This window comes from Trachurus trachurus, assembly GCF_905171665.1.
Source record: "Trachurus trachurus genome assembly, chromosome: 4".
NCBI lineage: Eukaryota > Metazoa > Chordata > Actinopteri > Carangiformes > Carangidae > Trachurus > Trachurus trachurus.
Genome location: NC_139898.1, coordinates 3,190,613 through 3,218,084, shown reverse-complemented (window position 1 = coordinate 3,218,084; position 27,472 = coordinate 3,190,613). Strand labels below are relative to the sequence as shown.

The window sequence follows — 27,472 nt, the reverse complement described above, 5'->3', positions numbered from 1 at the left end:
TTTTTTTGCCTTTATTTGATAGATCAGTAGAGATAGACAGTAAAGGGGGAGGCAGAGAGAGGCGGAATGACATGCAGGAAAGGGCTGCCCGACGCAGGATTCGAACCGGGGCCGCCTGCAGTGAAAGTGTCAAAATGTCATATCCATAAATTAGACCAAACAGTAAAAAGATCATTTAGATATACACTTATGAGATAAATCACATTAAATAAATCACACCCCCTGGCTCTATTACTGTATGTATTAATGACTACCGGTACTTAATTTCTGTTTGTCTCAATACAATAATATCTAATATTTCTATGTTATATGTGACATGACATCTATGTTCAACAAAGATGGTTGAGTAAAAAACACACAAAATTGTTTGGATGTTGGATGCAGATTTCTAATTAATCACAAACAAATAGGATTAATCTAACACAGACAAATCGGTAATGCTTGAAACCAGAAATATGTGGAAAACACTGACAGCTTTTCCAAAGTTTGTAATCATTTTTTCCTTATTGGGAATATGTTAGGTTTCCATCATTCAATTACTGAAATATATAAATACTTCCTTCTGTTTTCTGTGAAATCACAACATCAATCCATGTTAACTTCATTTGGCCATTTAATTACAATCAAACATGTGAATGAGCAAACCTAAACTTAACTTAAATGTCTTTAACTGTTTTATTTTTAGTCATCCTCCTCCTCCTCTTCATCTCCTGTGTCCTCCATCTCCTCCTGGGCAGCCTGCTCCTCCTCTAAAGCTTCTTTCAGTGCCTCTTCCTCCTCCAGTGTTGGGTCCAGGGCCTCTGTGATTTCTGGTCCACTGGGATATTCTTTCTGGGGTGGTGGGGGGACAGGTGGGTGGTAGCCCTCTCCTGCATACTTCAGACCCCATCCAATATATACGTTCTCAAACTTCCTAAAATAAGAGACAACACAGGCTTAAATGTAATAAACAACATTTTCCTCAGCATACTATGAAATCAGAATATCCTTTTAACTTACTTTCCAGAAGCGTATGCATGCGCCCCTGGCCAGAGGTTGGAATGCAGCACAGCCACTGCATGCTGAGCGGTGAGAGTGGAGGACATCTTGGAGGTCCAGGGAGGGGTGTTGAATATTTCTGAAAGACACAAATATTTAAAAGAATAAGCTTTGTTCAAGCAAATATGTTTTGTTTCAGAAGTGGAGGCACAATCATTTAAAAAAAAGACACTCTGGGCTTGCTTTTCTATTTACTTATGCATCCACCCTATTCTTTACACCTGCTTGTCCTTCACAGTCTGGGGGAGTCTCCCACTAAAGACACAGCTGTCACCTAGAGACAACTGTTCACACACTGTTCACTTTCATTTATACCTACCTCAGAGTCACCAGTTAGAAAACCTGACAAACACACCATATGCCAAACTACAAACCAAAGGTTAAAGGGATAGTTCAACATTTTGGCATGGCCAATTTGTCATAACGCTCTCATAGACAAGTTGTGAGCTGCACATTCACCACGCTATGAGATAAAAATGGAACGTTATGAGACAGAGTTGTATTCGAGGTAAATTCATGCAAAACCGCTGATGTGTGTTCCCATCTGGAGCAGTTTTTCGGCAAGCAGTCTCTGCATTTGCCTCTAAAACAACTCTGTCTCGTAACATTCCATTATTATCTCATAGCGTGGTGAATGTGCAGGTCACAACTTGTCCACCAGAGCGTTGTGGAGTTGTTGGATTGTGTATTTGATGAGTTTGATGAGGGAAACCAGGAAATCCCATTAGCCTCCGTAGCGTAGCTCTGAGCAGCTCACGGCTCTGCTCCGCCATTCTAAAAACAGCTTGCACCGACAATTAAAAGTAACAAACCTACTCCTAAAACTACAGGGATTATGGCAATGGGCCAATTTGCCAAAATGTTGAACTATCCCTTTAATATGATTTTGCTGCCCTGGCACCTACACCTTGACACAATTTCAGTCCTGCCATTAGATCAGCTGAGTCTAAATTAGAAACCCTTTTTTTGGGGTGTGGCTGGTTGCTGTCTGCTTTGTCCCATCTAGATTTAAGCAGAAGACTCAGAGGACACTGGTTAAAAAGATTCTGGTGAGTAAATAAAATGTGTTGGGTTTGGATTTGAGAAGTATTAAAAAAAAAAAAAAAAAAAGCACCACTTTTGAACTCCAACATGTCCAAAGGACTGACCTGTATCTTGAGAGAGGGGAGTGAGCAGAGGGGGTCCAACCTCAGGCTCAGGCTCATCAGGCTCCTCCTCCTTCTCCTCTGCCTCTCCTTCCTCATTGGAGTCGTCTCCTGGTTTCACAGCCAGGTTAACCCAGGTGCAACGACCCTAAAGCCACAGTCCACAATCACACATTAAAATAAGCACAGGTATCCACGAGAAGATGGTTCATGTACATGGTTCGATCAGACTTGTGTTACCTGTGGTAAAATGTGCTGAACGTGATGCACCCAGGAGGACAAAGATTCCACCATCATAGCTGCCGGGACGCCTTCAAAATCAGGATTCAATTCGTAGCTGTCTCCCGCTGCCTCGTCTTCCTCATCACCTTCCTCGTCCCTGGCTTGGAAAAGGCCCTGGGGGCTGACCTGTGTGCCGGCAGAGATCCGAGCAATCTGTGCTCTCAGGTAGTTGGCTTCTTTCCCGGGAAAAGGCGGGTAGCTGTTAACCGGCGCGTCCAGCCTCCCGGTGAAGAATTTACGGATCTGGCGAGCGACAGTGATCTGTGCAGGAGTGACTGAAGGGAGCTTCACCCAGGGAAGACCGGGCTCTTTGCACACGTAGTAAACAAACTTGTTAGCCCCTGTTCCCATGGCCTCCTTTGGCACCACTGGTGGAGGTTTGTAGGTTGACTGAGGAAGTGGATCCATCTAAGAATAATAATTTTAAAAAAACTTTACTTTTTTTAATTGAAAAGACTCTGGAGACCAAAAATAATTTAAATCAAAGACTAAACTCTAAAATTCAAATTCTTCAACGAGAAACAGTTTAAATAGAAGGTAAAATCAAAGATTGTGAAAAAATAAAAATTGAGGTTTCAATCTATGTCCTCAATTATATAGTGTAAATAATCTATAATCTGATTGTACTGTTGTGTTATTCTGTAAAGACCATGTCATAAACAGGGTTAAAGTGAGGGGTTAGGGTTAGCTCGGACACTCGGTCCATTATGATGTACACATTTAAAAGGTATCTTTAACAAAGTGTGAGCTGAGAGAATCAGTTCCTGCTGCTTTCTGATGCCCTGTTCTCACATAGTAGACTTCTGTTTTCTCTCTGTAACAAGTACAACTACCTGAGATTAAAGATACTTGAATAAAAGCAAAATCACATTTTCTAATGCACACAAAAATGATTTTCTTGTGATAATCTCACTCACATTAGGAGGAATTGTAATTTGTCACTTCCATCCCTGCCAAATCTAAACAGTGCCCTCTTGCCTTTTCTCTTTCACTACTGGCTGTCTCTGTCTTCAAACAAATATAATGTCACTGTTCTTGATTGGTTTATTCAGGTTCATTCATTCATTCATTTGAGAGTGAATGAAGATTAACTGGTACACTGAACGGCTACTTTCCACTTCCTCACCTCATTGTCCTGAGGCTCATCCTCTCTCTCCTCTTCCACGGCTGCTCCGTCAGTCATTTCCTCTTCTTCTTCGTCCCCCTCTCTGTACTCAGCTTCAGCAATAATGTAGTTGCTCTGTAATCCCAGAACCTTACCCCACAGTCGGCACTGCATGAGCCCCTGTGACTCAACAAGCTGCTTGAGTGCCAGAAAGATCCTCTGCATCTCCTCTCTGCTCAGACCTACTCCAGCTTGCTCCATGTAGAAGGAAATCTCACTCACATTAGGAAGACCTGTCTCCATCTGGCAAAAAAAAATAAAAAATCAACAATTTCACAATATAAATATTCAGCTACATATAACGCACACATACAGTACACACACATGTGCAAACCAAATACCCTTTCTCCTTCAAAAGCCTCTTCTGTCTGAGAAAACAGCAGCCGTTGTTGTTCGGCCAGCAGCTCGGCAGGTGTAGCCTCTGGGAGCTCTCGCAGAGTGCTCTGTTTGTTTTCAAGTAGATCCCGCTTCACATCACGGCTGATGTCCTCGATCACATCCACCACATTTGGTGGTTCCTCATCCAGCACCTTTATTAGTAAACGGGTGAGGTGGTCATAGCTGCAACATGAAAGAACAACCATTGATTAAGTTCTGGCCTTTGGACCATCTTCGCTCAAAAATCTTCACATCATTTAAGTAGGCCAACAAAACAAAATAATTGCCGTTGTTTCTTAAAGGCGGGAAACTCAAGGAACCTCAACATCAAAAAAAAAATCTGCCTCAGATTGGAACAGTCAATTTACAGCTTCGTGAAATTTGATTCACAGAAAAGGGGTGTAGCAGTAACCCTTTAATTTACAGGCGTATATTGTCATATATATATATGAAAACTGTCTTAACACTGAATATTTGCCTTTACTGAGTTTGATATTGTGCCATACTGACTAACAAATAAAACAGAGCATTGTCTTACTGACTGATGAGATAAAGCTGAACCTGTGTCTCTACACTGAGAGAGACTGTAAAACTGCACACAGATACCTCATCACCAGAACTAACACTGAACATATATTCTCCACTTTAACATTACTGATCAATACATCTCACTGATGATTGTTTTATTAGATTGAGCACTTACACATTTTACTCATTTAAACAAGTTAATCCTGAGTGATGTGAAACTTTTGTCTTTATGTAAGATGTTCTGAACTGTATTTGAGCTGTTGTGTCCTGTTGAAGAATGAGAGGGAGTCAAGCACTAACCCTGTGGTACGAATTGTTAACATATGGAGAGAGAGGAGCCAGGACATACAGAAGGATTTATGTACCTGTTTATGCATTCACTTTAAGTAGTAGTAAAGTTTAGTCTCATGTTTTAACTAACCTATTGTGTCTCATATTTTTGACTAACCCATTGAGTTTAAAGACAACTGAAACTTGTAAGCAAACCATACAGATTTGTGTTGTTGTTTGTCCTCTCTTGGAATAAACGAACACTGTTTTTTCAACATGACAATATAGTATATATACAGTATTAAACATTTTTTTATTATTATTATTAATAACTTATTTATGTTTAATTAATTTATATTTCTTACTACCTGCCAACTTAGATATTTATGCTTCTTTATTGAATTTATTAGTCTGTTTTTTTTCATTGAGTAGCTACTACTGTTGTTATAATTTATTTATTTATCTATTCATACATTAATTTATTCACTTGTTTATACCCTCCTTTTCTCTTCCTCTGTCAATCCATCTTTTTTTTCTTTTCTTTTGTTTGTCTTTTTTTTTTTTTTTGTCCATATCTGTTCTGGGGTAGGTATGCTGAATAATAATATGTAAAATTCAATACAACAGAGCACATCAAAGGGCGGCCAAAGCCATAGAGAAAAAATTACAGGCTGTCGATTAGGCTATGTAGTAATTACAAGGTCATGTGAAAGTTAACGTTACCCACAAAAATCCGTCAAGTGGGCTGTTGATCAGTGATTTGATGGTAATGTGAGGAAACCTGATTGATTAGGCCTAATTTATATGTGTTAATTGTTACAGTTTGTAGTTTTCCATACAGGACATGACAGCAGCTTGTTTATATGGATAGGAGAGATGGCAACATTGTTGCTGTTTGTTTGTTTTTATCATAGAAACGCTACATATCTACGCACTACAGTGTTTCCTCTAGGATTTTTTAAGTAGTGGCAGCGGTCATCACATCATTCTGATGGTGTGGCGGATTTTATTTTGCAGTGGCGATGCGCCACAATTAATTAATTACATGTAGCGGAAACATTGCGCTACATTATTACCGGTCAGATTCATTGTCAGTCAGAAGGTTAACTTCACAGTAAGTTAGCACCAAGCTAAGCAGCCACACAGCAGACACTCACAGGTTCAGGTTGCTCTCCGTGCTGTTTCTCATCATGAAAGCCTTCACCGAGCCGGCTGACTGCAGTCTCTGCTGACTGCTGCCTTGGTTTCCGTCCACAGCGTCCATGGTTCATCCGTACTTTCAACTTAATCTGAACTTTTTATCCTACAACTGCAGTCGCAACAAGTTGGTCCAGGTAGCTAACGGTAACAGTTCAGACCCAAACTTCACCGGTTGCCGTGGCAACAGTAACAATGGTTGCAAAGCTCGCGAGGGCGCTGTGAGACTACAGGAGGGAGAGCAAAACAACAAAGCGGATAAAGGCTGTTTTTACCAAAAATTGTCAATAGTCAATTAACTTTTAAATTAATTAGTCAATAATAACTAGTCCAGTCGCATAACTCAGTAGTAGTAATAGTAATAGTGAGAATGGTGATAGATGTGAATGAACCCAGGATAAGTTAACCCTGACAAACACACTGTGGTCCTGCGTTCAGGCTCCACAGATTCAGAAGTTTTCATTCAGAGACCTGCAATCATTGTAGCAGCATAATTGATGTCTCTACCGTCAACATTATTGGTCCATTTGATGTTTCTGCCACGTTTTGACAAAGTGTGATGAAATACACAATTTTCATGCCAGTTTTCTTCCAGGAGATATTGGTGATTTGGTGGTAGTGGTTGAGATTGTAAAGTGTTTCCACCGAGCTCTGGTATCTGTATAATAGGATCAGATCATTTTCATACTCCTCCTATTTCTTCTTTACTGTGTCACGTATCTCCACTAAGAGAAAGATTACAGAAAACGGCATCACTGCAGCAGTGTTTTAATAAACATACAGCACACACTTGACTGTAAATGACAAAGGGTACAATTTTTCAAAAATGACAACCTGTGCTCCACAGTAGACCAGGTCAGATTAAGGCTTAACTACTAATTCACACAGCTAATCTGTGCTGCAGAATCAAGTCGAAATCAACTCCTCCACAATAGCAGCTGTGTAAATCCCCTATATGCTGTAGAGAAGCAGACCGATCTCTGGTTTGTCTGAATCCTTTACAGCAGAGTGAACTGACATCAGGACTGATCACATGATTGTGCTTCATGGACCAGAACCAACACATACAGGACCAGTCCATACAGGACTGTCTCATCCCCAGTCTATTGGCCTTTGTGTTCACTTTGGCTCTCAAACAAAAAAACAAAGAACAAAGAAACTTCCAAGAAAAAGACCTTTAAGTTGAAATCATCACAACAGTCCATTAGGTCTTCAATTTTGTGGTTTCCACAAAACTATAAATGACAGCAGAAAATAAGTACGTTGTCTGGATGAAAGTAACATAATCACTTGTGAGGGTGTTGTAAAATTAGCCAAAAATACACAGATATAGTGTAGATATTGTACAGATTACAGTCTACTGTTATTAGCTGCATGTTGGGGAAATCAAATAAGACACACTGGGAAAAAAACAAGAACTATTGCAGCCAAGTGCACAGCATCTGAAGGCAGTGGTACAGTGGAGAGGGAGGACACTTTCTTGTCCCCCAACACAGTCACATCCACACACCCCACAGCTCAGCACTGGCTCCTGTAGCCTGCCATCTCCTGTCTGGTTTGTAACAGCTTTTGCAGGTTCATTTTTGGATTTTACATGCTGACTATCTGTCATACTGTAAAGCCACCTCCCACTATCCCATATTTGTACAGACAGCACTGAGCTGTCCGGGTGTCTCTGTGGTATAAGGTGTTAAAGTAGTAAAGCGGTTTAAATGAAAGCCCTCTCAGGTGTGACATTGACTTTTAACCCTGTAACCTGACGAGTTCGTCCGCATACTGGAACTGATCACTGTTTTCATACTCCAGCATGTCCAGGGCGACCTCGCAGCTCTCCTTGACGACACGTTCTGTGTCTCCGCGGTAACGCTGCAGCACAGCCAGACAATCGTCCTTGCCGATGGAGCCGAGGGCCTCCGCTGCCTCGTGCCGGACCATGGGGTTCTCACCGGAGCGCTCCAGAGCTCCACGCAGGGCTGGGACCGCTGCCGGGTGCTGCATCTGACCCAGGACGTAGCCGATCTCATGACGGAACAGAGCACTGGAGCACTGCAGGCCTGGACACACAGATGATAGAGGACACGGTCATGTAGGGTCCAACAATCCAAACACTGGTCTTATCATTACAGGGCTCCTTCACTGAGACACTGAGGGCAGGATACATGTGCAACATGTAGGACATCCACATGACATGATCTTAAATCACAGTACGCCACTTGTACACAACTAGCAGCAGGTTGGTGTGTGTTGTGTGCATTGGTGTTGCATGGCCAAATTTAATTTCATATTACAAATAATGATAATAACGTATTTACTACATTAATGGGAATAGAAAGAAAACATCAACAGGACAACTCAGTCTATCAACTTTCTTTAGTCAGACCTGTGCTGTTGATGCTGTCATAGTAATCAACGCACTTGAAAATGTGTCCCAAAACACTTATTCATCAGATCCCCATGCCGGTATAGATATGTACCTTTAAGAGTTAAAGGTTATAGCTACAACTTTTTCATCAAAACGATTCATTTTTCAAAAGTAATACATCCACAGAACGTCTAGAGGGGTGCAGAATAAAAGTATTAAAGGGACAACAAGGAGTTTTGGAAAGCAAAGTGTTTTCACACTACATTTCCCATGAGCCTCCGCGCGCATGGTGAAATTCTTGGACCGGCGCAAGACGGACGAAAGCGAAAACATTTGCCAAGAATGTTTTCATTGATCAAGAATGAAAATCATAGGTTGGAAGACGATCAGATACCGGCATAGTTCCGACCATAAACGGTGATTCGGCAGTGTTATTCCCATGACCCGCGAGGCAGCGTCCGCGAAACCGAAAGTAGGCTCGCCCAGCATTTCTACCCACTAACAATAATAACAAAATAACGACATAACGATATATTTATCGAAAATGGACCCATTGACAAGTGTGGGTAATGTAGATTCATCCACATTAATATGAGACTTTTTTATAACCAAATACAAACTCCTCATTGTCCCATTAAATTTACTGAATTTTTAAAAATAGTATATAAATCATTGTTTTATACATTTTAACGGGTCCAAAGTATACAAATATTTACATATGGTTACGTTGGCAACGTCCACATGAAATGATCTCTGCGCCAACAGCAGTAGTACGTTGATGTAACGTGAGTAAGAGCTCAGGGGGAGCCTAACCCTTTATAGAAAGATCTGATAATAACATATGAATCCCTCAGAGGTTTTGCTAAATCCATCAGTACAGACTACAGCGATACACAGACAAAACACAGAGCCATGTTGTTGCATCCTACCATCTCCCAGTGCCAGCACAGCCTCCTCGTTGCTCAGGTTACGCAGGGCGAACATAGCGCGGTAGCGGTCGAAGAGTGGCAGACTTTCATTCAACAGGTCCGAGCGCAGCTCTGACACACTCTTGTTGACGGCTGGAGGGGCCGGGTCCACAGAGCAGTAGGGGTTGTTGTCTGTACTCCCATCCTCCAGATGTTTGTCTCCTCTACTCTGCAGCCACTCCAACCGACGAACAGCCAACTGACACGTCTCTGCAACCTGGAAGGAGGAGGAAGAAAAACCAGAACATCACCCAACACGGTTCAGGTAGCTCTGAACCATTTAATAGATATGCTGTAAAGCCCTTTGAGACAAACTGTTTGTAAAAACGGGCTATACAAATGAAACTGCCTTGCCTTGACAATGGAAAGGAGAAACACAAACTGTGTTAACAGAGGGATGGAAGGAGTGTGTGCAGTGATGCATACAGAAATACACAGATTTTATATCAACATTGTGATTTTGGGATTTTCATCAGGTTTTATAAACATTTGACAAGTGTATGTCCAAGTCTTTTGGTAAATAAACTGCATTTATGCGACACTTGTAGTAACCACAAACCTCAATTTACGCTACTCGTCACATTCACACATACATTCATACAAAGGCTTATTCCCTACATATAGTAGTGCTCTCTAGTACAACACACACCAATGATACATCGAGGGCAACACCTACCTCAATGACAGGATCCTGGCTGTACTCTTTCAGCAGGTCTAGAACTGCAGCGTCACCGATCGCTCCCAGAGCCTCTCCTGCAGACAGAGACACAGATGCAGCTCTGTTGCTTCTAGTTCTCATGTGGCTCAAATATTACATCAAGATATTATCAAAATCACATCGCAAAGTGCAAAATCCAAAGAGCAGGCGCTGGATATTCTTGTCTTAAACTAAGATCAAATGTGTCACAACAACTACAGGTGTTAACACTACACATAGTATTTGTGCCATGCCATTCAATTCAGGGTATCTAGATGGATTCACGTTGTGATCCAGATGAATATGATCAGTTTTAAAGCATACACAATATTTTGTGTTCTAATGGTCATTCCAAGCCTTTTTTTTTTTTAAAACACAACTGCATGACAGACTGTTTGTGCCAATTGATGTCATTTCATGTCTTTTTTGTCACTTGGGTCACTGTATATAATACATGATATACTGTATCTAATATTAGAATAATGTGTGTAGATTAGATTAGATTAGATTGCTTTATTTGTACCCGCAGGTAAATTTGGCTCGCAGTGAGAGACATTCATGTATGCAATGTAATGTGTGTGTGCTTACCTGCTTCATGTCGAACCATTGGTTCTTGCTGTGTGTCTTTGAGAACAGCAGTCAGGGCCGGTATGGCCTGTCTGTCCTGCATCTGTCCCAGGCAGTAGGCCAGCTCATGCTTGAGGAGGGCGGACTCATCAGTGAAGGCCTTGCTGATCCACTCGATAGCTTCAGCACCTGACACACAAGTCACAGCTTCAATCACTTACATGTTCCTTGTGTCCAAAGTGTTTATTCTGAGGCCTCAGGACGGTTTGCTTTGTTGGACTAACAACTTATTCTGGACTTTGTTTTATTTATTTAGACAAGTATACAGGTATAGGACCAGCATGCACCTGGATGCCCATTTGTTGGAAAACTTGGACTTACTCTAGTAGTCTGTTTGTTGTTCATAGGATTTCTAGTTTTCTTAACTCTACTGGATGTGAAGGTGTTTTACCTCCCAGGTTCTTCAGGGTGAATAAGGCTCTGAAGCGCCGGGTCAGGTTGAGTCCTGGGTCCACAAGAACCTGTCCTATTGATGCCACCTGCTCAACATTGGCCATACTGCTGCACAGAGAGTCAGACATGTATTAATATGTGAAATTATTTTTATGCAATTATTAGTTAATAAAATAAACAGAGCTAAATGAAATTAACCGGTCGCATATCCAATAAACCATCTTACTGTGTATTAGAATGGCTATTTGTTATTACACTCTGTAAAGGCAGGTAAATATGAATCTATCAAATTACTTTATAATAAATGTTATATGATACTCATGATAACACGTGTTATTACCAAATAAGGTTACACAACTAAGACTGAAAAAACGGAGTATCTCATGTCAACTTAAACATTAACAAGGACAAAACTCTTCTTACAAATCACCCTGAAACCAGTTTCAACAATGACCTGTGTTCACTTTGATTACAGTCTGTTCTCTGACATGTGCACTGTCCCCAGCTCTCATAACAGGCTGCATCAAGCTGTGGTTATGAAAGGCTGAGCCGGCTGGAGCTAACTGTTAGCTTCCCCAGCTAACTCCAGCTAACCGTCCTCACTACACATCACAGACACATACAGGACCGACAGGACAGCAGGACAGGCTACTGACCTTCAGATATCACTAGTCCGCCTCAACAGCTCTGGCATGGACCTATAACCCAGACAGCTGCTGCTCCACCGGGACACGAGTCTGTCTCATGGACCTGACAACTCAACACAACTCAACTCCTGCGACTTCCGCTGGCAGAGTTGCTGCTTCTCCTTCTTTCATTTATTTATTTCCTATAGCGGTTGGCAACAGTGGCCGGGTGCTCTACCGCCACCCACCGGCCCGGAGTGGAGACCCAAGAGCTGGAGAACTCATTTCTGACCACTGTTTTCTTTCAGAGTGTAAGGCAACCAGAATCAAAGAAAATACAGGTTGCCTTACTATACACACACTTAGGCATTTGCAATACCCCTTCTTTTTTGTTCCCAGAATTTTCAAAGAAATTGGTCGCAGGTCCTTCCAATACAAAGCTCCATATGACTGGAATAATCTTCCTCCCCATTTGAGATCCATTACCTCCTTTCATTGTTTTAGGTCTTCTTTATTTTCTCATGTCAGAATAACCTGTTCATGTTTTTAATTTGAGTGTAATTTAATTTATGTAAAATATTCGGTTTAATGTATTCTCTTTTCTCCATATACCATTTCAGGACAGGGGTTGTGGGTGGATGGGTGGGTGGGAGGGGTGAGCTGAGTGCAAGCATATGTTTTAGTTTTACCTAACTGTTTTTGTTTTGTTTGTTTGTTTGTTTGTTGTTGTTGTTTTTTTTTTGTTGTTGTTGTTGTTGTTGTTGTTTTTTGGGGGGGGGGGTGTCTTTTGTCTCTTTTGTTTTCTGTACTGTCTGTTTTGTATGGAATGTATGTATGTATGTTGTATGTGTAGCCTACTTGGGACCCCCTCGAAAATGAGATGCTACATCTCAGGGGGCTATCCCTCAATAAATTCAATTCAATTCAATTCAATGTATTTATTTTTGAGACAATTACAAGTATTTTTTCAATATTGCACTCCATAATAAAGCCTGAACCACTGGTTTTTCCTCTCTCCATTTTCACAATGTCTAGTACTACTTTATAATAACAAAGAGAGATCTATAGGGCCGCTCCTTAATCTCATTATGGATCGTTCCTCTTAGTTAACACTTTTATGTGAAAGAATGTTACTGAAATGATTCATCAGTTGTCTTCTATAAGCCAGGTGTTCCTTACAGTAGATGGCAGTATCCAGAAGAAAAAGGCTGACAGCTGGGAGCAAAGGAACCCTGTCTGATGTGTCTGCTACAGGACTGCACAGAGAACCTCCCTCCTTTCTCCTTGTGGTGACAGCATCATGGAACGTGTTGAGCTGGTCCAAGCATCTGTGGTGTATAATACACTACACATCCACAGGTGAATTTGTTTTGTATTTTTTGACCAGTGGCAGGTCATTGAAGGCAACAAGGCTGGTGATGTTCTTTTGACATGCCATGCCAGTGTCTGGACTCTGGAGGCAATCTGTCAGATCAGGGGACACAACCAGAGTGAAAAAATAATAAGTCAAATCAGAAAACTGCAATTACCCTAGGAGGCAGCCATGACCCCCTCACCATCAACGGGACTGCAGTGGGAAGGGCAAGCAGTGTCAATTACCTTGGCGTTACCATGGCATTTCCGAAGACTGCACACATAAAGACCACGAAGGCCGAGCAGTGTCTTTACCATCTGAGGCAGCTGAGGAAGTTCTGAGTCTCCAAACAGATCCTGAAGACCTTCTACAACGGTGCTGTGGAGAGCATCCTGACCCAGAGCATCACCTCCTGCTTTGGTAGCAGAACACTGCACGGGACTGGTCCTGCCAGTGCCATCCCTGAGAGACATCTATACCAGGAGGTACAAGACCAGAGCCACCAGGATCATTAGAGATCCAGGTGCTGAGATCAAGAAAAAGAGTATGATGGCCAAAACTGAGCTTCTTTCCTCAGTCCATTGGACTCCTGAACCAGGACTCAACCTGACACACACACACACATACACACACACCCTTGCACATATTTTCATTTGATTGCATTATTTAGATTATATTTTATTACATTATTTACATCGTATTAGTTTTATTTAATTAATATTTATCTTATTTATTCTAAGGCCAGTTTAGGAGCAACCAGGAGACATTTCATTGCATGTTACTCTGTGACTTCTGTATGTGACAAATAAATATCTTGTATCTTGTATAAGGCAATAAATAAATTAACAGGTCTCCCACATGTCAAGTTATTTAGCACTCATTTCAATCTAGAAAATAGTTCAGATTTGTTCATTAGAGAGGGTTTATTGGTATATTGGAGCAGTAGCTATGAACAGAAACAAACCCTGCTTTCGCTGTTCCATTCCATGAACTGTTACCATGGTGACATGTTTACATTTGGCATTATTTGAGTGTTGTGTAGAATGTGTAGAATTTGGAATCTCAGCACAGCAGCACAGCGCCCAAAGACTGCGTGAAGCCATTAAAATCAACAGTGTCCTCCATAAAAACAGGGACTAGGCCTACTGCATCATGAATAAACGCCTGAGATCAGAGAGGGGGGCTCTGCAGAGCAGGATCATCGACCCGGTGAGCCAGGGGATGCACAACCTCAGCAGTCTCCCTTACTTGCACATCACCAGCCCTGAAGCCTGTGAGTCCTTCCACCAGACCAACCAGGTCTGCAGATTAAATACCACCATCTTTGAAGACGGAGGAGCTCGTCAGAAAGAAACTGATGAATTGATCAGCCAGAAGAAATGGAGCAACGATGCCATCTCAACAATAACAACATCCACTGAGTTCACTGAAAGAGAGACCTCGGGGCAGAACGCAAGTAAACTGAAAGAGAATGACAAGTTGAGGCTGCCTGAAATGGTTGGAAAGAAACATCAGACCTCAGACATGGAGAATACCATCAACCTCCCTGTTGAAGAAGGAGGAACATGGCAGGCAGAGATGGCACGAACGCTGCGGCAGATGGCCGCTTTCAAAGACGTGATGTCTGAGTTTTGGTCGAAAGAGCAACTGGAAACCTTTCAAGCGAATATAGATGAACTCACCAAAGAGCTGAAGGAGGGGCAACGTGCAGGGGACCAGGAGGAAGAAATCATAGAGACAGAGACCTTGAAGAAACAGAATCCAGCTTTACAAGAGCAGATGGATGCAGACGCAACCACCAAAGAGCCAAAGGCGAGCCAAGAGGCTGGAGACCAGGAGAAAGATACTGTAGAGACAGAGACAGAGATCATGAAAACACAGAATCCAGATTTACAAGAGCAAATGGATGCAACCACCAAAGAGCCACAGAAGAGGGAAGTGGCATGGGACCATGAGAAAGATATCGAAGAGACAGAGACAGAGAAAGAGAAAGAGACAGAGACAGAGACAGAGACAGAGACAGAGACAGAGACAGAGACTGTGGAAAAACAGAATCCAGCTTTACAAGATCAAACAGATACAGCCAAAGAAACAATGGAGAGCCAAGAGGCTGGAGACCAGGAGAAAGATACTGTAGAGACAGAGACAGAGATCATGAAAACACAGAATCCAGATTTACAAGAGCAAATGGATGCAACCACCAAAGAGCCACAGAAGAGGGAAGTGGCATGGGACCATGAGAAAGATATCGAAGAGACAGAGACAGAGAAAGAGAAAGAGACAGAGACAGAGACAGAGACAGAGACAGAGACTGTGGAAAAACAGAATCCAGCTTTACAAGATCAAACAGATACAGCCAAAGAAACAATGGAGAGCCAAGTGGCAGGAGACCAGGAGAAAGAAAACAAGGGGACGGAGATAGTGACCATGAAAGAACAGGACCCAAGTCCAGAGAGTGATTTTGAGGAGAAAGCAAATGAGGCCATGCAAGGCAAGGACAGCCTGCAGAGAGACATCCTGCAGCTGCAGACACCGATCCAAGAGGAAGAGCAACAGAGCGACATCAACGATACAAGAGACAGGCTGGAGAAGAGACTGAAAGGAGACACGCTGCGTAAAAGGCTGAGGGCTCTCGAAGAGATGATGCCGAGTCTCGACGACTCATTTTTTAGGAAGCACAGCTCGTCTAGTGAACCTGACACGCTCACACTGGGGCACAGGTTTATGAGGCTCTTCTCCCCTGGCTGGAGGAGGCGATACTCCAGTGTCGAGACGCTGAAATGCTCGGGGGCCAGGAGGCAGGCGTCAGAGGAGAGCTACGAAGGCCGACGCTGCAGGGGATGTCTGCCATGCTGTAGGAGGAGACGGAGGCCCTAGGTGGGGGCTCTGAAGCATAAGCAGGACTAATAAAATGACATAAATAAAAGCATTATGAAAATGATACAAGATGCAGTGATCAGGTGACTAAAAGGGTTTGGAAGACGGATCATACTGTTGTATTCTGACAGAACAGTAGCAGAACCACACTTGGACACAGAAATGATCAATGTGAAAATTAATCCATCTCGTAAAATGAATTAGTACACAAACTGACTGGGGTATCATTTCTGAAGCTTTAGATATAAATATAGTATGGATAAAGGACCAAAAAGTATAGATAAATAACTACATAAATAAATCATTTTGTGTATAAAAATGCTAAATACATCCATTGGTAATAATAATAATAATAATAATAATAATAATAATAATAATAATAATAATAATAATAATAATAATAATAATAATAATAATAATAATAATAATAAAATGCTATTTCTGTTTCTATTTATTATAACTCATCCTGCTGAAGACTGATGTTCAGACTGCCTTAATAATTGCAATATAGACAGAAATACATACAAATAAATTAATTAATTAATAAAGCAGAAATGTGGAAATAAATGACATGCACAAAAAGAATATTCATGTTGAAAGTGAAATAATTTATGCTCTCAGTTATTTCTTTATTTATTCTTCATAGTTGTGCAGGGTTAAACATGATATAATGATGTAACTTTAATAATAACAACATTTGCTTGCAAGCCTCAAAGTCATAGATTTGCTGTTGTCACAGGCAGGTCTCCAATGTTCAACAATGGTCACACACTGACTCTATGCAAACTTCACACAAGCCCCAGATTATTTGTAATGATGCAAGTGACAGTAGCTAAATGATTGAGAGTCACCAAGTTCCCCCCAAATTACAATGTTTAAGTTTAACAGGATAACAACAGGAAATACATTAAGATTCAACATGAATATACAAACTATATTAGTGCTTTTGTACAATTGGTCCTTAGCAAAGGTTGTGTGCTCATCACCAGTGATGGGACATCACCACTGTGACAGTGCATATCTGAAACATACTAGGAAAAAGTGCATCATGGATTCCTGTGATATATCCAGGCTTACATGTGCCAAAAGATTCCAGCTCCTGGTGTTACAATGAAAGGAGGTTTCTGCCTCAAAATGACTTTGTCACTCACACCCAGAGTTATAATTAGACGGTTTAACCTTTACCAGTACTTTTTACCACTTGAAAGATGAGTAAAGGGCCATTGCAACACATATATTGCAGTTTTACACTTTCCAAATTTGATTCCAGCTCCTGATGTTGCACAGGCAGGGGCATCAAAATTACTGTATGTCACTCACGAGAGGGTTAAAAATTTTTTTTTTTTTTAGAAGATTTGACCTTTACAGTCGTTTTTACCACAAAAATTAGGGCCATTGCAACACATAATTTGGCGCTTTTTCCATGCCAAAAAATAATTCCAGCTCCTGGTGTTCCAGTGAAAGGGGGTTGCTGCCTCAAAATGACTTCATGTCACTCAAAGATTTGACTTCAACCAGTATTTCTCTGCAGGTTCCCAGGGCCCTACAAGGCCTACGAAAAGAACAGGCAGATCAGGGCAGAATAGGGCTAATGGGACATAATAATAGCCTGACAAGCCAGACTATATCATTAAAATGTAGCAAATATTTTTGCTGCCGCTAGGGTGCATCTAGATAGGCTAACAGAATATGGCTTATTGTGTAGAATATAGGTCTGTGGGGGTAGAATAGGGTATAGGGCTGATTAAACATGTATATTTATGTATATATATATCATGTTTCTTCTGGCCACAGCTGCCATTGCAGTGGTGGGGTCCCATCATTACCTGGTGCTGAGGACACATAGTGAAACATTAGTGCACTATATCTGCTATACTGTTGTGTTTATTATGTTGTTTGTATATACTGCTGTATTGATTCTCTTCTGGCTGTACAACAAATTACCCACATGGGGATCATAAAGTTTACTCAGACTAAAACACAAAGTATTTACTGAGGGCCTATTGTACAACGCACTTATGCAGTTTCTTGTATCTTCTACTACCAGGAGTTTTGCAGCTTTGTATTGGTTCAGTTGTTAAACCGTTCTTGTTTAATTGACAAACTATTTGTAATCTTGGGAGAACTGTGTGAATCTTTCCATCATTTACTGTCACTTGCATTATTACAAGGCACCTGGGTATTAAATGGTCAGTGGTTGAGTGGTTAAGTGTGTGTCCCATGTTGGAAATGCCCAATGCAGGGATCACCGGTTTGCTTCCTGACTGTGCTGATCTGTGCTGTTTCATTCCCCGAGTCTTTCTCCCCACTATTAAAGGCATACACATACAGATTCACATTCCATTCACACCCACACCATCTTTAAATGTCATCCTGTTGTTGTAATATGTATCCCACAATGCATCTGTGTGTGCTCTCCTATATGCTGATCAACATGGAGTCTGTTCACAACAGTCATCAGTGACAATTCACTCCTGTTTAATTTTCCACATCACCCTCTTCATTAAATGACAACGCATGTTTAAGATAAAAACAAAAAATGTAAAACAAAACTTTGAAGGTACAGTCAGTCAGTTAGAACTATGCTGATTATAAATGGGTCAACTAAACAAGGGGAGAAGCAGACTTACATAATGAGTATAGTTTTAGTGAAAAAGAAACAGTTTAACTACAGAAAACACTGAGTGTGTTGGTGTACATGTTCATATTTCCCTAGTTTACTTTTCTTTTCTTTTTTAAACCAGAAAAAGGGAACCAGGACATACATCTGCAGAGGTTTCAAACCCCATCATCCCTCCTTATAGTTTTCTAAACGACTGTTCCATTTAATACAGATGGAAATGCAAAAAACAGGAGCAAAGTTACAGTTTCATCCAGAAACATTTCATTAAGTGACACAAATACAGCAAATAGTATTCCCAGGATAAAGTGCAATGAAAAGGAGACGTGACATTTTAGGAGAGCGCTGCTTGGCAGGATCACTCTCCAGAGCGACAGCAGGCTCTGAAGCCGCACTGCAGGTTCTGGCAGCCGCTGGCCGTGTCTGCGTGAGGACCTGCAGAGAAAGACCACATGGTGGTTATCCACTGGACTGCACGTCATGGCACAACAGCCCACTATCCACAAATCTATTTTTCTTATAACTGCTATACATTAAAGGGATAGTTCAACATTTTGGCAAACTGGCCCACTGCCATTGACATATCCCCGTAGTCTTGGGAGTAGGTTTGTTACCTTTAATTGTCGGTGCAAGCTATTTTTAGAATGGCGGAGCAGAGCTGCGAGCTGCTCAGAGCTACACTACGGAGGCTAATGGAATTCCTTGGTTTCCCTCATCAAACTCATCAAATATACAATCCAACAAATAACAGAACATTACGAGACAGAGAGTTGTTTTCTAGGTAAATTCATGCAAAACTGCTGATGTGTGTTCCCGTCTTTGGCAAGCAGTCTCTACATTTACCTCAAAAACAACAACATTCTGTTACTCTGTTGTTCTAAAAATAGCTTGCACCGACAATTAAAAGTAAGAATCTACTCCTAAAACTACAGGGATTATGGCAATGGGCCAATTTGCCAAAATGTTGAACTATCCCTTTAAATGATTAATTTGTATGGCACACACTCGGTTGGCATCATACTTGCTGCTGTGATGCCTACTTACCTTTCACCTGAGCAGCATCGGCCACTTACACAAGGACACATGCTATGTGAGTGGGGTTAGTAAAGTTGGTTACAGTTGCCACACAGTGTAATGGCTCTCCTCACAAATCGTTTATATATATTCACTGTGGCATCTTCATTCACAGTTAAACATGAACAACACACATTAGAGATCTGGGCATGTACGACCAGACGGTGTCACTTGTGTTACCGTTGATGTTGTCGCAGTAATAGAACTGTTCATCATTGAGGGAAGGACAGGCTGACACCAGCTCCTGCAGCCCCACCTCAGTGATGAAGAGACAGCCGGACAAGTTGAGATGCTCCAGGACTGGAAGCCCTCCCCGCTGAGACAGAGCCCTGGAACAAACACAGTGCAACGCAACCTCATTACAGGTTCAGCAAGGTGAATAACAGTCGGAACATCTTGATGAACAGCCATAATCAAGTCTTAGCCTAAGCAGAGCAGCGCAGTGTACACAGCCTTCTCTCTCCATGATAAACTGAATTAAGGTAACAACTGATAAAAAAAACTTGACAAGCATTTTATGCTGGTTTGTGAGTAGGGGGAGTGGGCGGTCTGTCCAAATAATCATATGACAAGCTTTTTGTGTAAGAATCACAATCCACTATCTGAACCTGAATGCTGTTCCCACACTGGTTTTAATGTGAAAATCCTGAACTATGGTGTCTTCCTCTTGCTCCTTACAAACTCTGTGGGTTTCCACAGAGTTTGGAATTACAACTTTTGTTAGTTTTATGTAAAATATTTGTTTTTGAACACAGCTGCAGTTAGCAGGCTAGCCAGAGATTGAATTTTAAAATGCAATATATAAATACAGCACTGATGATGTAATCTGACACATATCATATCGTCAGTCTAGGATTGTGGATAGCAGATGGTCCTAACACCCACCCAGTCTTGTGAATGACCAATTATTCTGGATCTCACCCAAACTGAGTGTGTGAGAGCAGCTACACAGAGGGGAGTGGAGGGTAAATGGTGGAGTGTTTGTACAGATGTCTCCCACAAGTTATTGCACCATCAATTGGTCCTGACTATAACTGCAGTTGCCATTAAATTATGTTGCTTTGAAACTGCATCAGTACTGTGGTATTTCACAGCTGATGAAAGATGACTCATAATTGCATCACATGAGATTCTAAACACACTGACGTCTCAATAAACCAATATAAGTCCATATTAGTTATGAAAAACTGGTGTAACCTCAAGAATCGTGTATTTCTCAGTTTGTGTCGAAAACAGCAAAGCATGATCTTTACCTCAAGCCCAAATCAGTGACTTGATAACATCCAGAGAGGCTGAGAAGTCTCAGTGAGCGCTTTGCCTCTGACCGCTCAGTCCTGTTTTCAGTCACTTGACACTGCAGGCCCCCAAATGAGGAGCATTTAGTCCGAAATCCTGCAGTGATGTTCCTTGTGGTGCCTGATTCACACTGAGGCCCGCTTAAAGTCCTGCGGGCCATGTCATTAGTGCAGCAGGTGGAGTGACCACAGAACATTTCCCCAGACATCGCGTACTGCTGATGGAAATAGGAGGTGTTTGAGCCGGTCCTGTGCCCGCGCCTCCTGCTCCGTCTGCAGCAGCACGAGCCTCCCGCCAGCTGCGTCTCCACAAAGCTTTCCGCGTCCGGGAGAGACATCCCTCCGCGCCGGTTCCAAGCTGCAGCGTCTTCAATGTCAGCAAGGTCTGAGGAGTCCAGAACCCACACCTGGGTGGGTTTGGAGGCGGAGCCCCAGCGACCGGTCCCCTGCTTGAAAACAATGGCCTGCCGCTTCCTGCCCACCGGATGCAGGCTCCTCTCCTCCATGAGTGTGATGGGGACCGGGGAGCTTTTCATGAGTTTGGCTCGCCGGTCTGAACACTTGTCGGTGCATTTGGAAGACTTGAGGTCGCCCAGCCCGACAGACAGTTTTCTCAGGGCGTAGTCTGTGATCTTCTCGCACCCCGACAAATCCAGATGCTCCAGGAAGCGACAGGCCCCAAAAGTTGACCAGCTAGAAGAGGGAGGGTTGAAGAAACATGGTGGTGACTGAGTAATGAATTTTCAGTAGGAGAAATCAAATTGAAGATTGAAGAGTGGAGAGTGGGTGCCAAGCAACTTTATCTTAATCCTCTATCAACCCAGTACATCTTTGTTAATAATCCCACAGCAGAATTAGCAGAAACCATTAGCAGAAATCAATGTCGGTGATGATCCTGCTGATTTTTTAATATTTACCTGTCAAATGCAGAATCCGTGACATTAGTCTGGGTCAGATTTAGATGAGTGATGTTGGGGCAGAGACTGAGGATTTGACGGACCTGAAAAAGGACAAAAAATAAGTCAACTTTCATTTCCACCAGACGGTTCAGTCCAACGAGCTCCATAGTCAGAATAAAATAAAGATTTTGCACAAATACCATTTTACTGGAGACTGTGGAGCTGTATGCCAGAACGATGGACTTGACAGATGGACCCACAGCTGGAAGCAGGTTCTGGATAATCCCATTCAGCAGCCTCTTTTCTCGCCGAGCTGTGCTTATTGCCAGGTGGCCCGACACATCTGAGAGATAATGAACAAGAACATGCACGGCAACATTCAGATTAGAGCTCCTTCATTACCTTTACAGAATGAACTACTGGGTATTGGTGGGATTTTGGCCAAACACATTTAGATTTGAATCACCAATGGTTTTAAAGCCAATCTGATTTCCCTGGAAATGTCAAACCACAGTTAATGAAGACTAATATTTGTTCCCTTTTTTTTAAGATGTACAATTCCCACAGGATTACTGTACATCCGCACTCTCACAACTTCCTGTGTAAACAATTGTTTCCTTCTCAAAAATGCATCACCAAGTACATTAACACTGGCTGTGCAGTATACTGTATATTATATTCAAATACATACTTTTACAGGGTATATACAGGAATCTTGAAGTTAATTCTAATACCTTTTTAAGACTTTTTCAAGACCTTCTCAATATTTTTCAATACCTCACCGCCACTTCAAGCTGTAACCATTTACATCAGTGACACTTTTAACTGAACAGTTTTAGTTTGTGATAAAGACCACTATGATACAACATAATTCAAGGATAATAAATCAAAGGCAGAGTTTATAAAAAAAAACATTGCTCCACTCTCAAAAAACAAAAACAACAATCTTCTTTTCTTTTTTATGTACCGGTTCATCTTTGTTTTTTAATAAAATGAATAAATTCACACACTTTTACAATGTTTTTTAGGACTCAAACTCTTGGACAGCTAATTCAGAAAAAAATACCTTCAAAATTTAAGACTTTATAATGTTGTGAAAAGACTTTTTAATACTTTTTAAGGGTCTTGATTTTCCCAAAATTGATTTATCACCATTTAATACTTTTCAAGACCCCGCGGATACCCTGTTTTAGTCAATAACAGATGTGTAAAAAAAAAAAAAAAAAAGAACCTCACCAGACTCATCAACATCAGCATCCTCATCCCACTCCTGATAGGCCCGCCCCTCGTTCTGACGGCTCTTCACCCACTCCTCATCTGGCTCCTGGTCCAGATCTCCTGGAGGGCCGCTGCAATAATCACCTATATTGGAGACAAACAAACATTTATCATCATTACGTAGGAGAAAGTCAATTACCAAACAAATGAGTGATTCTAAACTGCTGGGAAAAATAAACAATACATTGGTTTTTGAGGTCATCACGCACTCCCCTACCTCTGGCCCAGCGCACGGGGTACAGGTGTCTCCACAGAGAGCCGGTCTTAGCCAACTCTGACCAAGAGCTGCACACCTGACTGCAGCGACACAGGTCTTCAGGGCCCAAATAATGGAACAGCCTCAGCATGATTTCTGTGGGGAGCTGAGAGATGTGGGCTGAAGAATCCTTTTTCTTTTCCAGTTCTGAGGAAGAGGACAGAAGAGCTCAAACACTGCAATTATGAAATGGAATTATCATCCATTTCCAAGCCAAGGTGAGTCGTCATTCCATTGAGCTCATCACTTCACATTATTTAACATTTCACTACTTTTACGCAAAGATTTTTTTTCAAGTAAGACATTTTATAATCAGAAAAGCAGAGTGAATTGACTGAATTTAATTTAGCAGGCTGAGTCTCAGGCTCTTATTGTTGTAGTGTGCATTCTGCTGGCACACTGTCATGGTGTATTGCCACATATTAGGGTTAATGTCTTCACTATCACCAAAAGATGACACATTACAACAAGCGCAGTAACAGTAAGAAATGGTAAACCCTTCCTGTTTCCTAAGTGGACACCATCGTTGCACTTGTTCAGGTCAAAATATAAAATAAAAAAAAACAATACATGATGAGATAAAATATGAATTTGCTGCTCATTCAACCAAGCACAAGATCATATCAGTCTAATATTCTCTGTTTTCCCTCTGAAAACTATTCAATACAGACAGTAATGATAGTATGATATGATTTTATAATATTTTTTTAATATTAAATTTTTTTATTCAAACTTTAGATTGGTGAGGTTTGGAAATGACATTTACAGCAGCAAAACCAGAACCAACTGAGAGAAGACATCTGTGTTGTAAAAGCTCATACATGTGGCTGAGACGGACACAGGATTCAAATAAACTTACAGTTCTGTTCAAAAATGACATTATAGAGATCACATGCACTTCTCCCATCGGACTGAATAGAGTCCTACTGGTCTCATAAACAGACAGGGTGTGGAGACGCCCACATAACACAGTTATAGGAAATGACTGTAAATGCACCGTCTCCTTCCTCAGTAGTCTCTGGTAAGACCTGCGCTTTCATGATAAGTTAATGTCAGCTGGACTGTAACACCTACTCACTGGACAACCCAGTTGGGCTGTTGTTTATTTTCTTATCCAAACAGGTTTGAATTAAATGGTAATCAGAACATTACAAATGAGCAGAGCACTTAAGTGTTCTCTTCAAATTACCATGCCACAATGTTGTTGCAGACAAACTGGGAGAACAAGTCATTCAATTACCAACTGAAACCAGTGGATGGAAAATGTATGGAAAACTCAACTTGACACAGCACTGGAAATAAACACCTGCAAGTCTGTTGATTTGGGATAGCGCTGTGCTGAAAGTTTGCATGTGCAAATACATCAAATCAGGTCTGAAAAATATTAAAGATTAGGATCCTGGTGGGCAGCAGTGACCAGCTTTCATAATCTGTGAACATACGCACTCACCATAATCAGTCTTCTCGTGATCAGCGTATTTAAAGGCCTTCTGCAGCTCCTCTGCCTGGCTCCACAAAGAGAAGCCTTTCAGCACCTCGGCAGCACAGTCCCACTGCTGTTGGCTGCAGTGTTGGGCTATCACCTGTTTCTTGATGTCCTTGAGCTCCTCATAGGTGAAGTACTCCATAAGCATAGGCTGAAACACCTGTGAAGAACCTCCTCAGTTTACAAACAGCTTGAATGGGGCAGTTTAATGGGGTGTGAACACAGTATGAACATTTTAAAATAAGTAGTAACATCCGCTTTTATTTGTGTTCCTTGTAAAGACAATTGAGTCTTACCCATTCTTTAGGAAATCAGTTGATTAAAATGTGTTTATGTTAATGACATATAGAAATTTGAACATCTTGTACCTCTTCTTCTTCCTTCATGTGGGGCAGAAAATCTTGTGTGAAAGCCTCTAGCCTCTCCTTCAGCTGCTGGGCATAGTTAAGCTGCTCATATTCATTCTAAAAACATACAAAATTGTTAATGCACAGACTACAATACCATCTAAAACATCAAGCAGCTCTTCAAAACTGAATTACCAAATGTGGTTAAATTATGAGGTCTCCCATGCTTTGCAATAGCTGGATAATGAAACATGGGAATGGACGGTGTTGTATAACCTTCTCAGGGCAAATTTTCCACATAGTCTTTAACAAAAAAAATTCAAAACAAGCGCGTCTGACTATTAAAAAATAATCTCAGCACTGTATGATTTATCCAAGAAGAAACATATCTTCCTTTAAAGGAAGAGGGAAATCTCAATTCAAAGCTGAAAAACGTTGCTTACTGCGTTACAAACAGACTAGGGTGGAGTGGAAGTTAACATTTACACAACTGCATCATTCTGGAAAACCCATTTTTTGGTTAGCCCATGGCATGAGGGAGAACAATGACGCTTGTCTCCTGTTAAGCGGATCACAAAAACAACCCTCCCTCTATTATACAGATTACTTCTTTCTGGATCTGGCCACTGACTCTCTTAATAAATTTAATTGTAACCCAATAAGGACATGGTGGATTGTAGTTTACATAATTAGGTGCTACAATCTGTTAAAAAGCTTTGTTGTGGATTAGTCTACACTTAGAGGAGATAAGAGTATAATTTGCTGTCTTTATAATGAGTATGTGTGCATGACAAACAACTATTCTGGTACTGTCCTGCTTGTCTGACCAACACTCAGTTGCTCTAATGACAGTGTGTTGCCCCACCATTGAGTAACAAGTATCAGCTGAGCTACACACCTCATGATTTTCTCTTACGTAAAGGCTGCTATTTTCTCTGTTGAGACATTCATGTCAAAAACGAAAAGTAAGACCTTGACTTTAAAATATTGATGCAGATTACCTTAACGTTGTGCAGCCCCTTTTCAAAGAGGGACAACATCTCTGAGAGCTTGTTGTCAGAGTGCACATTGTACACAGTGCAGCAGCGCTGTTGCAACAGGCCGATGATGCACTCGTTCTCGATCTGCTCGTGCATCTTGAACTCCTTAAAAGTGGCGCACAGTGACTGGAGGAACGAGCGGAAATCATTGTTGTTGGAGAAGTTGGTTTTGGAAAGCTGTGAGGAAAACAAACGAAAACTGTCATCAGATATGTACCATAAAATGCGGTTTAATGTGGTTATATCGAGATTCGTGCGACGCATACAACCGTCAACACTTTCTGCTCATCCGTACATGTACGCAATAACAACAGCTGAGATAACGCTATGCAAACTAGCATTACAGCTGGTATGTGTAAGTTACGTGTGGTACGTTACCACCAGGTTACCACACCCGCTGTGTGTTAGCTGGTGTAGCTAAATGGGCTAATCTGACAAGGGATATTTCAGAGACAGCCTGGGAACTCATTATAGCTATAAACCCCTTTTAGGAAACACTAGAAACTGCGTTGTAATACTTAGAGCGTGTTGCATAACAAGCTATCAAGTTAGTATAAGAGGCTAGCCATTAGCCTTGACTAGTTGGATATGGGTTGTCTAAGTATAAAAACAGCATCTTACTAGATGACCCACAGTCATAGCTTAGTAAGCACCTCTTTTAAAACGCTAACTGCACGTTCATAGGGAAACCACATCACAATGTGGTCGTGAGACAAATATCCGACAGTTGCATCTGCTTCGGGTGACTCGCTCCTGAGTGCTACAACCACAGGCTAGCTACCGTGCTAGCTGGCGTTCATTCCTCCGCTGGCCACGCACCGTCACGTAGCCCCGTGTGAACCTAAAAAATAACATCCGACGTGTATTTATACATACCTTATCGCAGTATAAGCCCACCAACTGCTTCATTCGCCAGTGTGGGCCAGTGAAAACATCCACCTCGTCCGGAAAGGGAGCCATCTTCACACTGAGCCACAGTGCGTCATCGGCTCAGTCTGCGATACAATCAAACAAGAAGGCGTGAGCGACCCACTCACGTGACCTCGAGTTAAAAATGTGGGCTAATGTAACCAAGGTCCAACAGCACACAAACACTTAGGTAAAAAGCTTATTAAGATGTCACATTGTAAGTCTAGTGACAGAAGTCCCCAGATAAGTAACACGCTTTCATGAAAAAAGGCCTTATTTGACAGATGTTACATAGCCTATGTGCATTTTAACTTTTAAATTGTCGAAAAGCATGTGTTTTGAAAACAGTGGTAGGGCAATT

At 41.5% G+C, this 27,472-nt stretch overlaps 3 protein-coding genes across 3 annotated transcripts; all 3 read right to left on the bottom strand.

Moving 5' to 3' along the window:
- Positions 1-681: 681 nt before the first annotated feature.
- rsph4a (radial spoke head component 4A) lies at positions 682-6,070 on the bottom strand (the record flags this gene model as incomplete). Its single annotated transcript, XM_083969509.1, has 7 exons — positions 682-913; positions 1,000-1,117; positions 2,187-2,331; positions 2,424-2,873; positions 3,592-3,873; positions 3,972-4,191; positions 5,964-6,070. 7 exons carry the CDS (start codon positions 6,068-6,070, stop codon positions 682-684), a joined length of 1,554 nt encoding a protein of 517 aa, XP_083825635.1.
- A 694-nt stretch (positions 6,071-6,764) lies between these two features.
- On the bottom strand, positions 6,765-11,813 carry dohh (deoxyhypusine hydroxylase/monooxygenase). Its single transcript, XM_083970273.1, has 6 exons — positions 11,707-11,813; positions 11,049-11,155; positions 10,619-10,786; positions 10,010-10,086; positions 9,295-9,550; positions 6,765-8,057 (listed from the first exon to the last, which is right to left on the bottom strand). The coding sequence occupies exons 2-6, from the start codon at positions 11,152-11,154 to the stop codon at positions 7,747-7,749; spliced, it is 918 nt and encodes a 305-aa protein (XP_083826399.1). The 5' UTR covers position 11,155; positions 11,707-11,813; the 3' UTR covers positions 6,765-7,746.
- Positions 11,814-18,374: 6,561 nt separating this feature from the next.
- On the bottom strand, positions 18,375-27,202 carry fbxl5 (F-box and leucine-rich repeat protein 5). The gene is made up of 11 exons (XM_083970362.1): positions 27,079-27,202; positions 26,164-26,379; positions 25,184-25,279; positions 24,780-24,975; positions 23,291-23,476; positions 23,032-23,157; positions 21,996-22,138; positions 21,814-21,896; positions 20,855-21,589; positions 19,782-19,930; positions 18,375-18,962 (listed from the first exon to the last, which is right to left on the bottom strand). Exons 1-11 carry the CDS (start codon positions 27,160-27,162, stop codon positions 18,886-18,888), a joined length of 2,091 nt encoding a protein of 696 aa, XP_083826488.1. The 5' UTR covers positions 27,163-27,202; the 3' UTR covers positions 18,375-18,885.
- Positions 27,203-27,472: the final 270 nt, after the last annotated feature.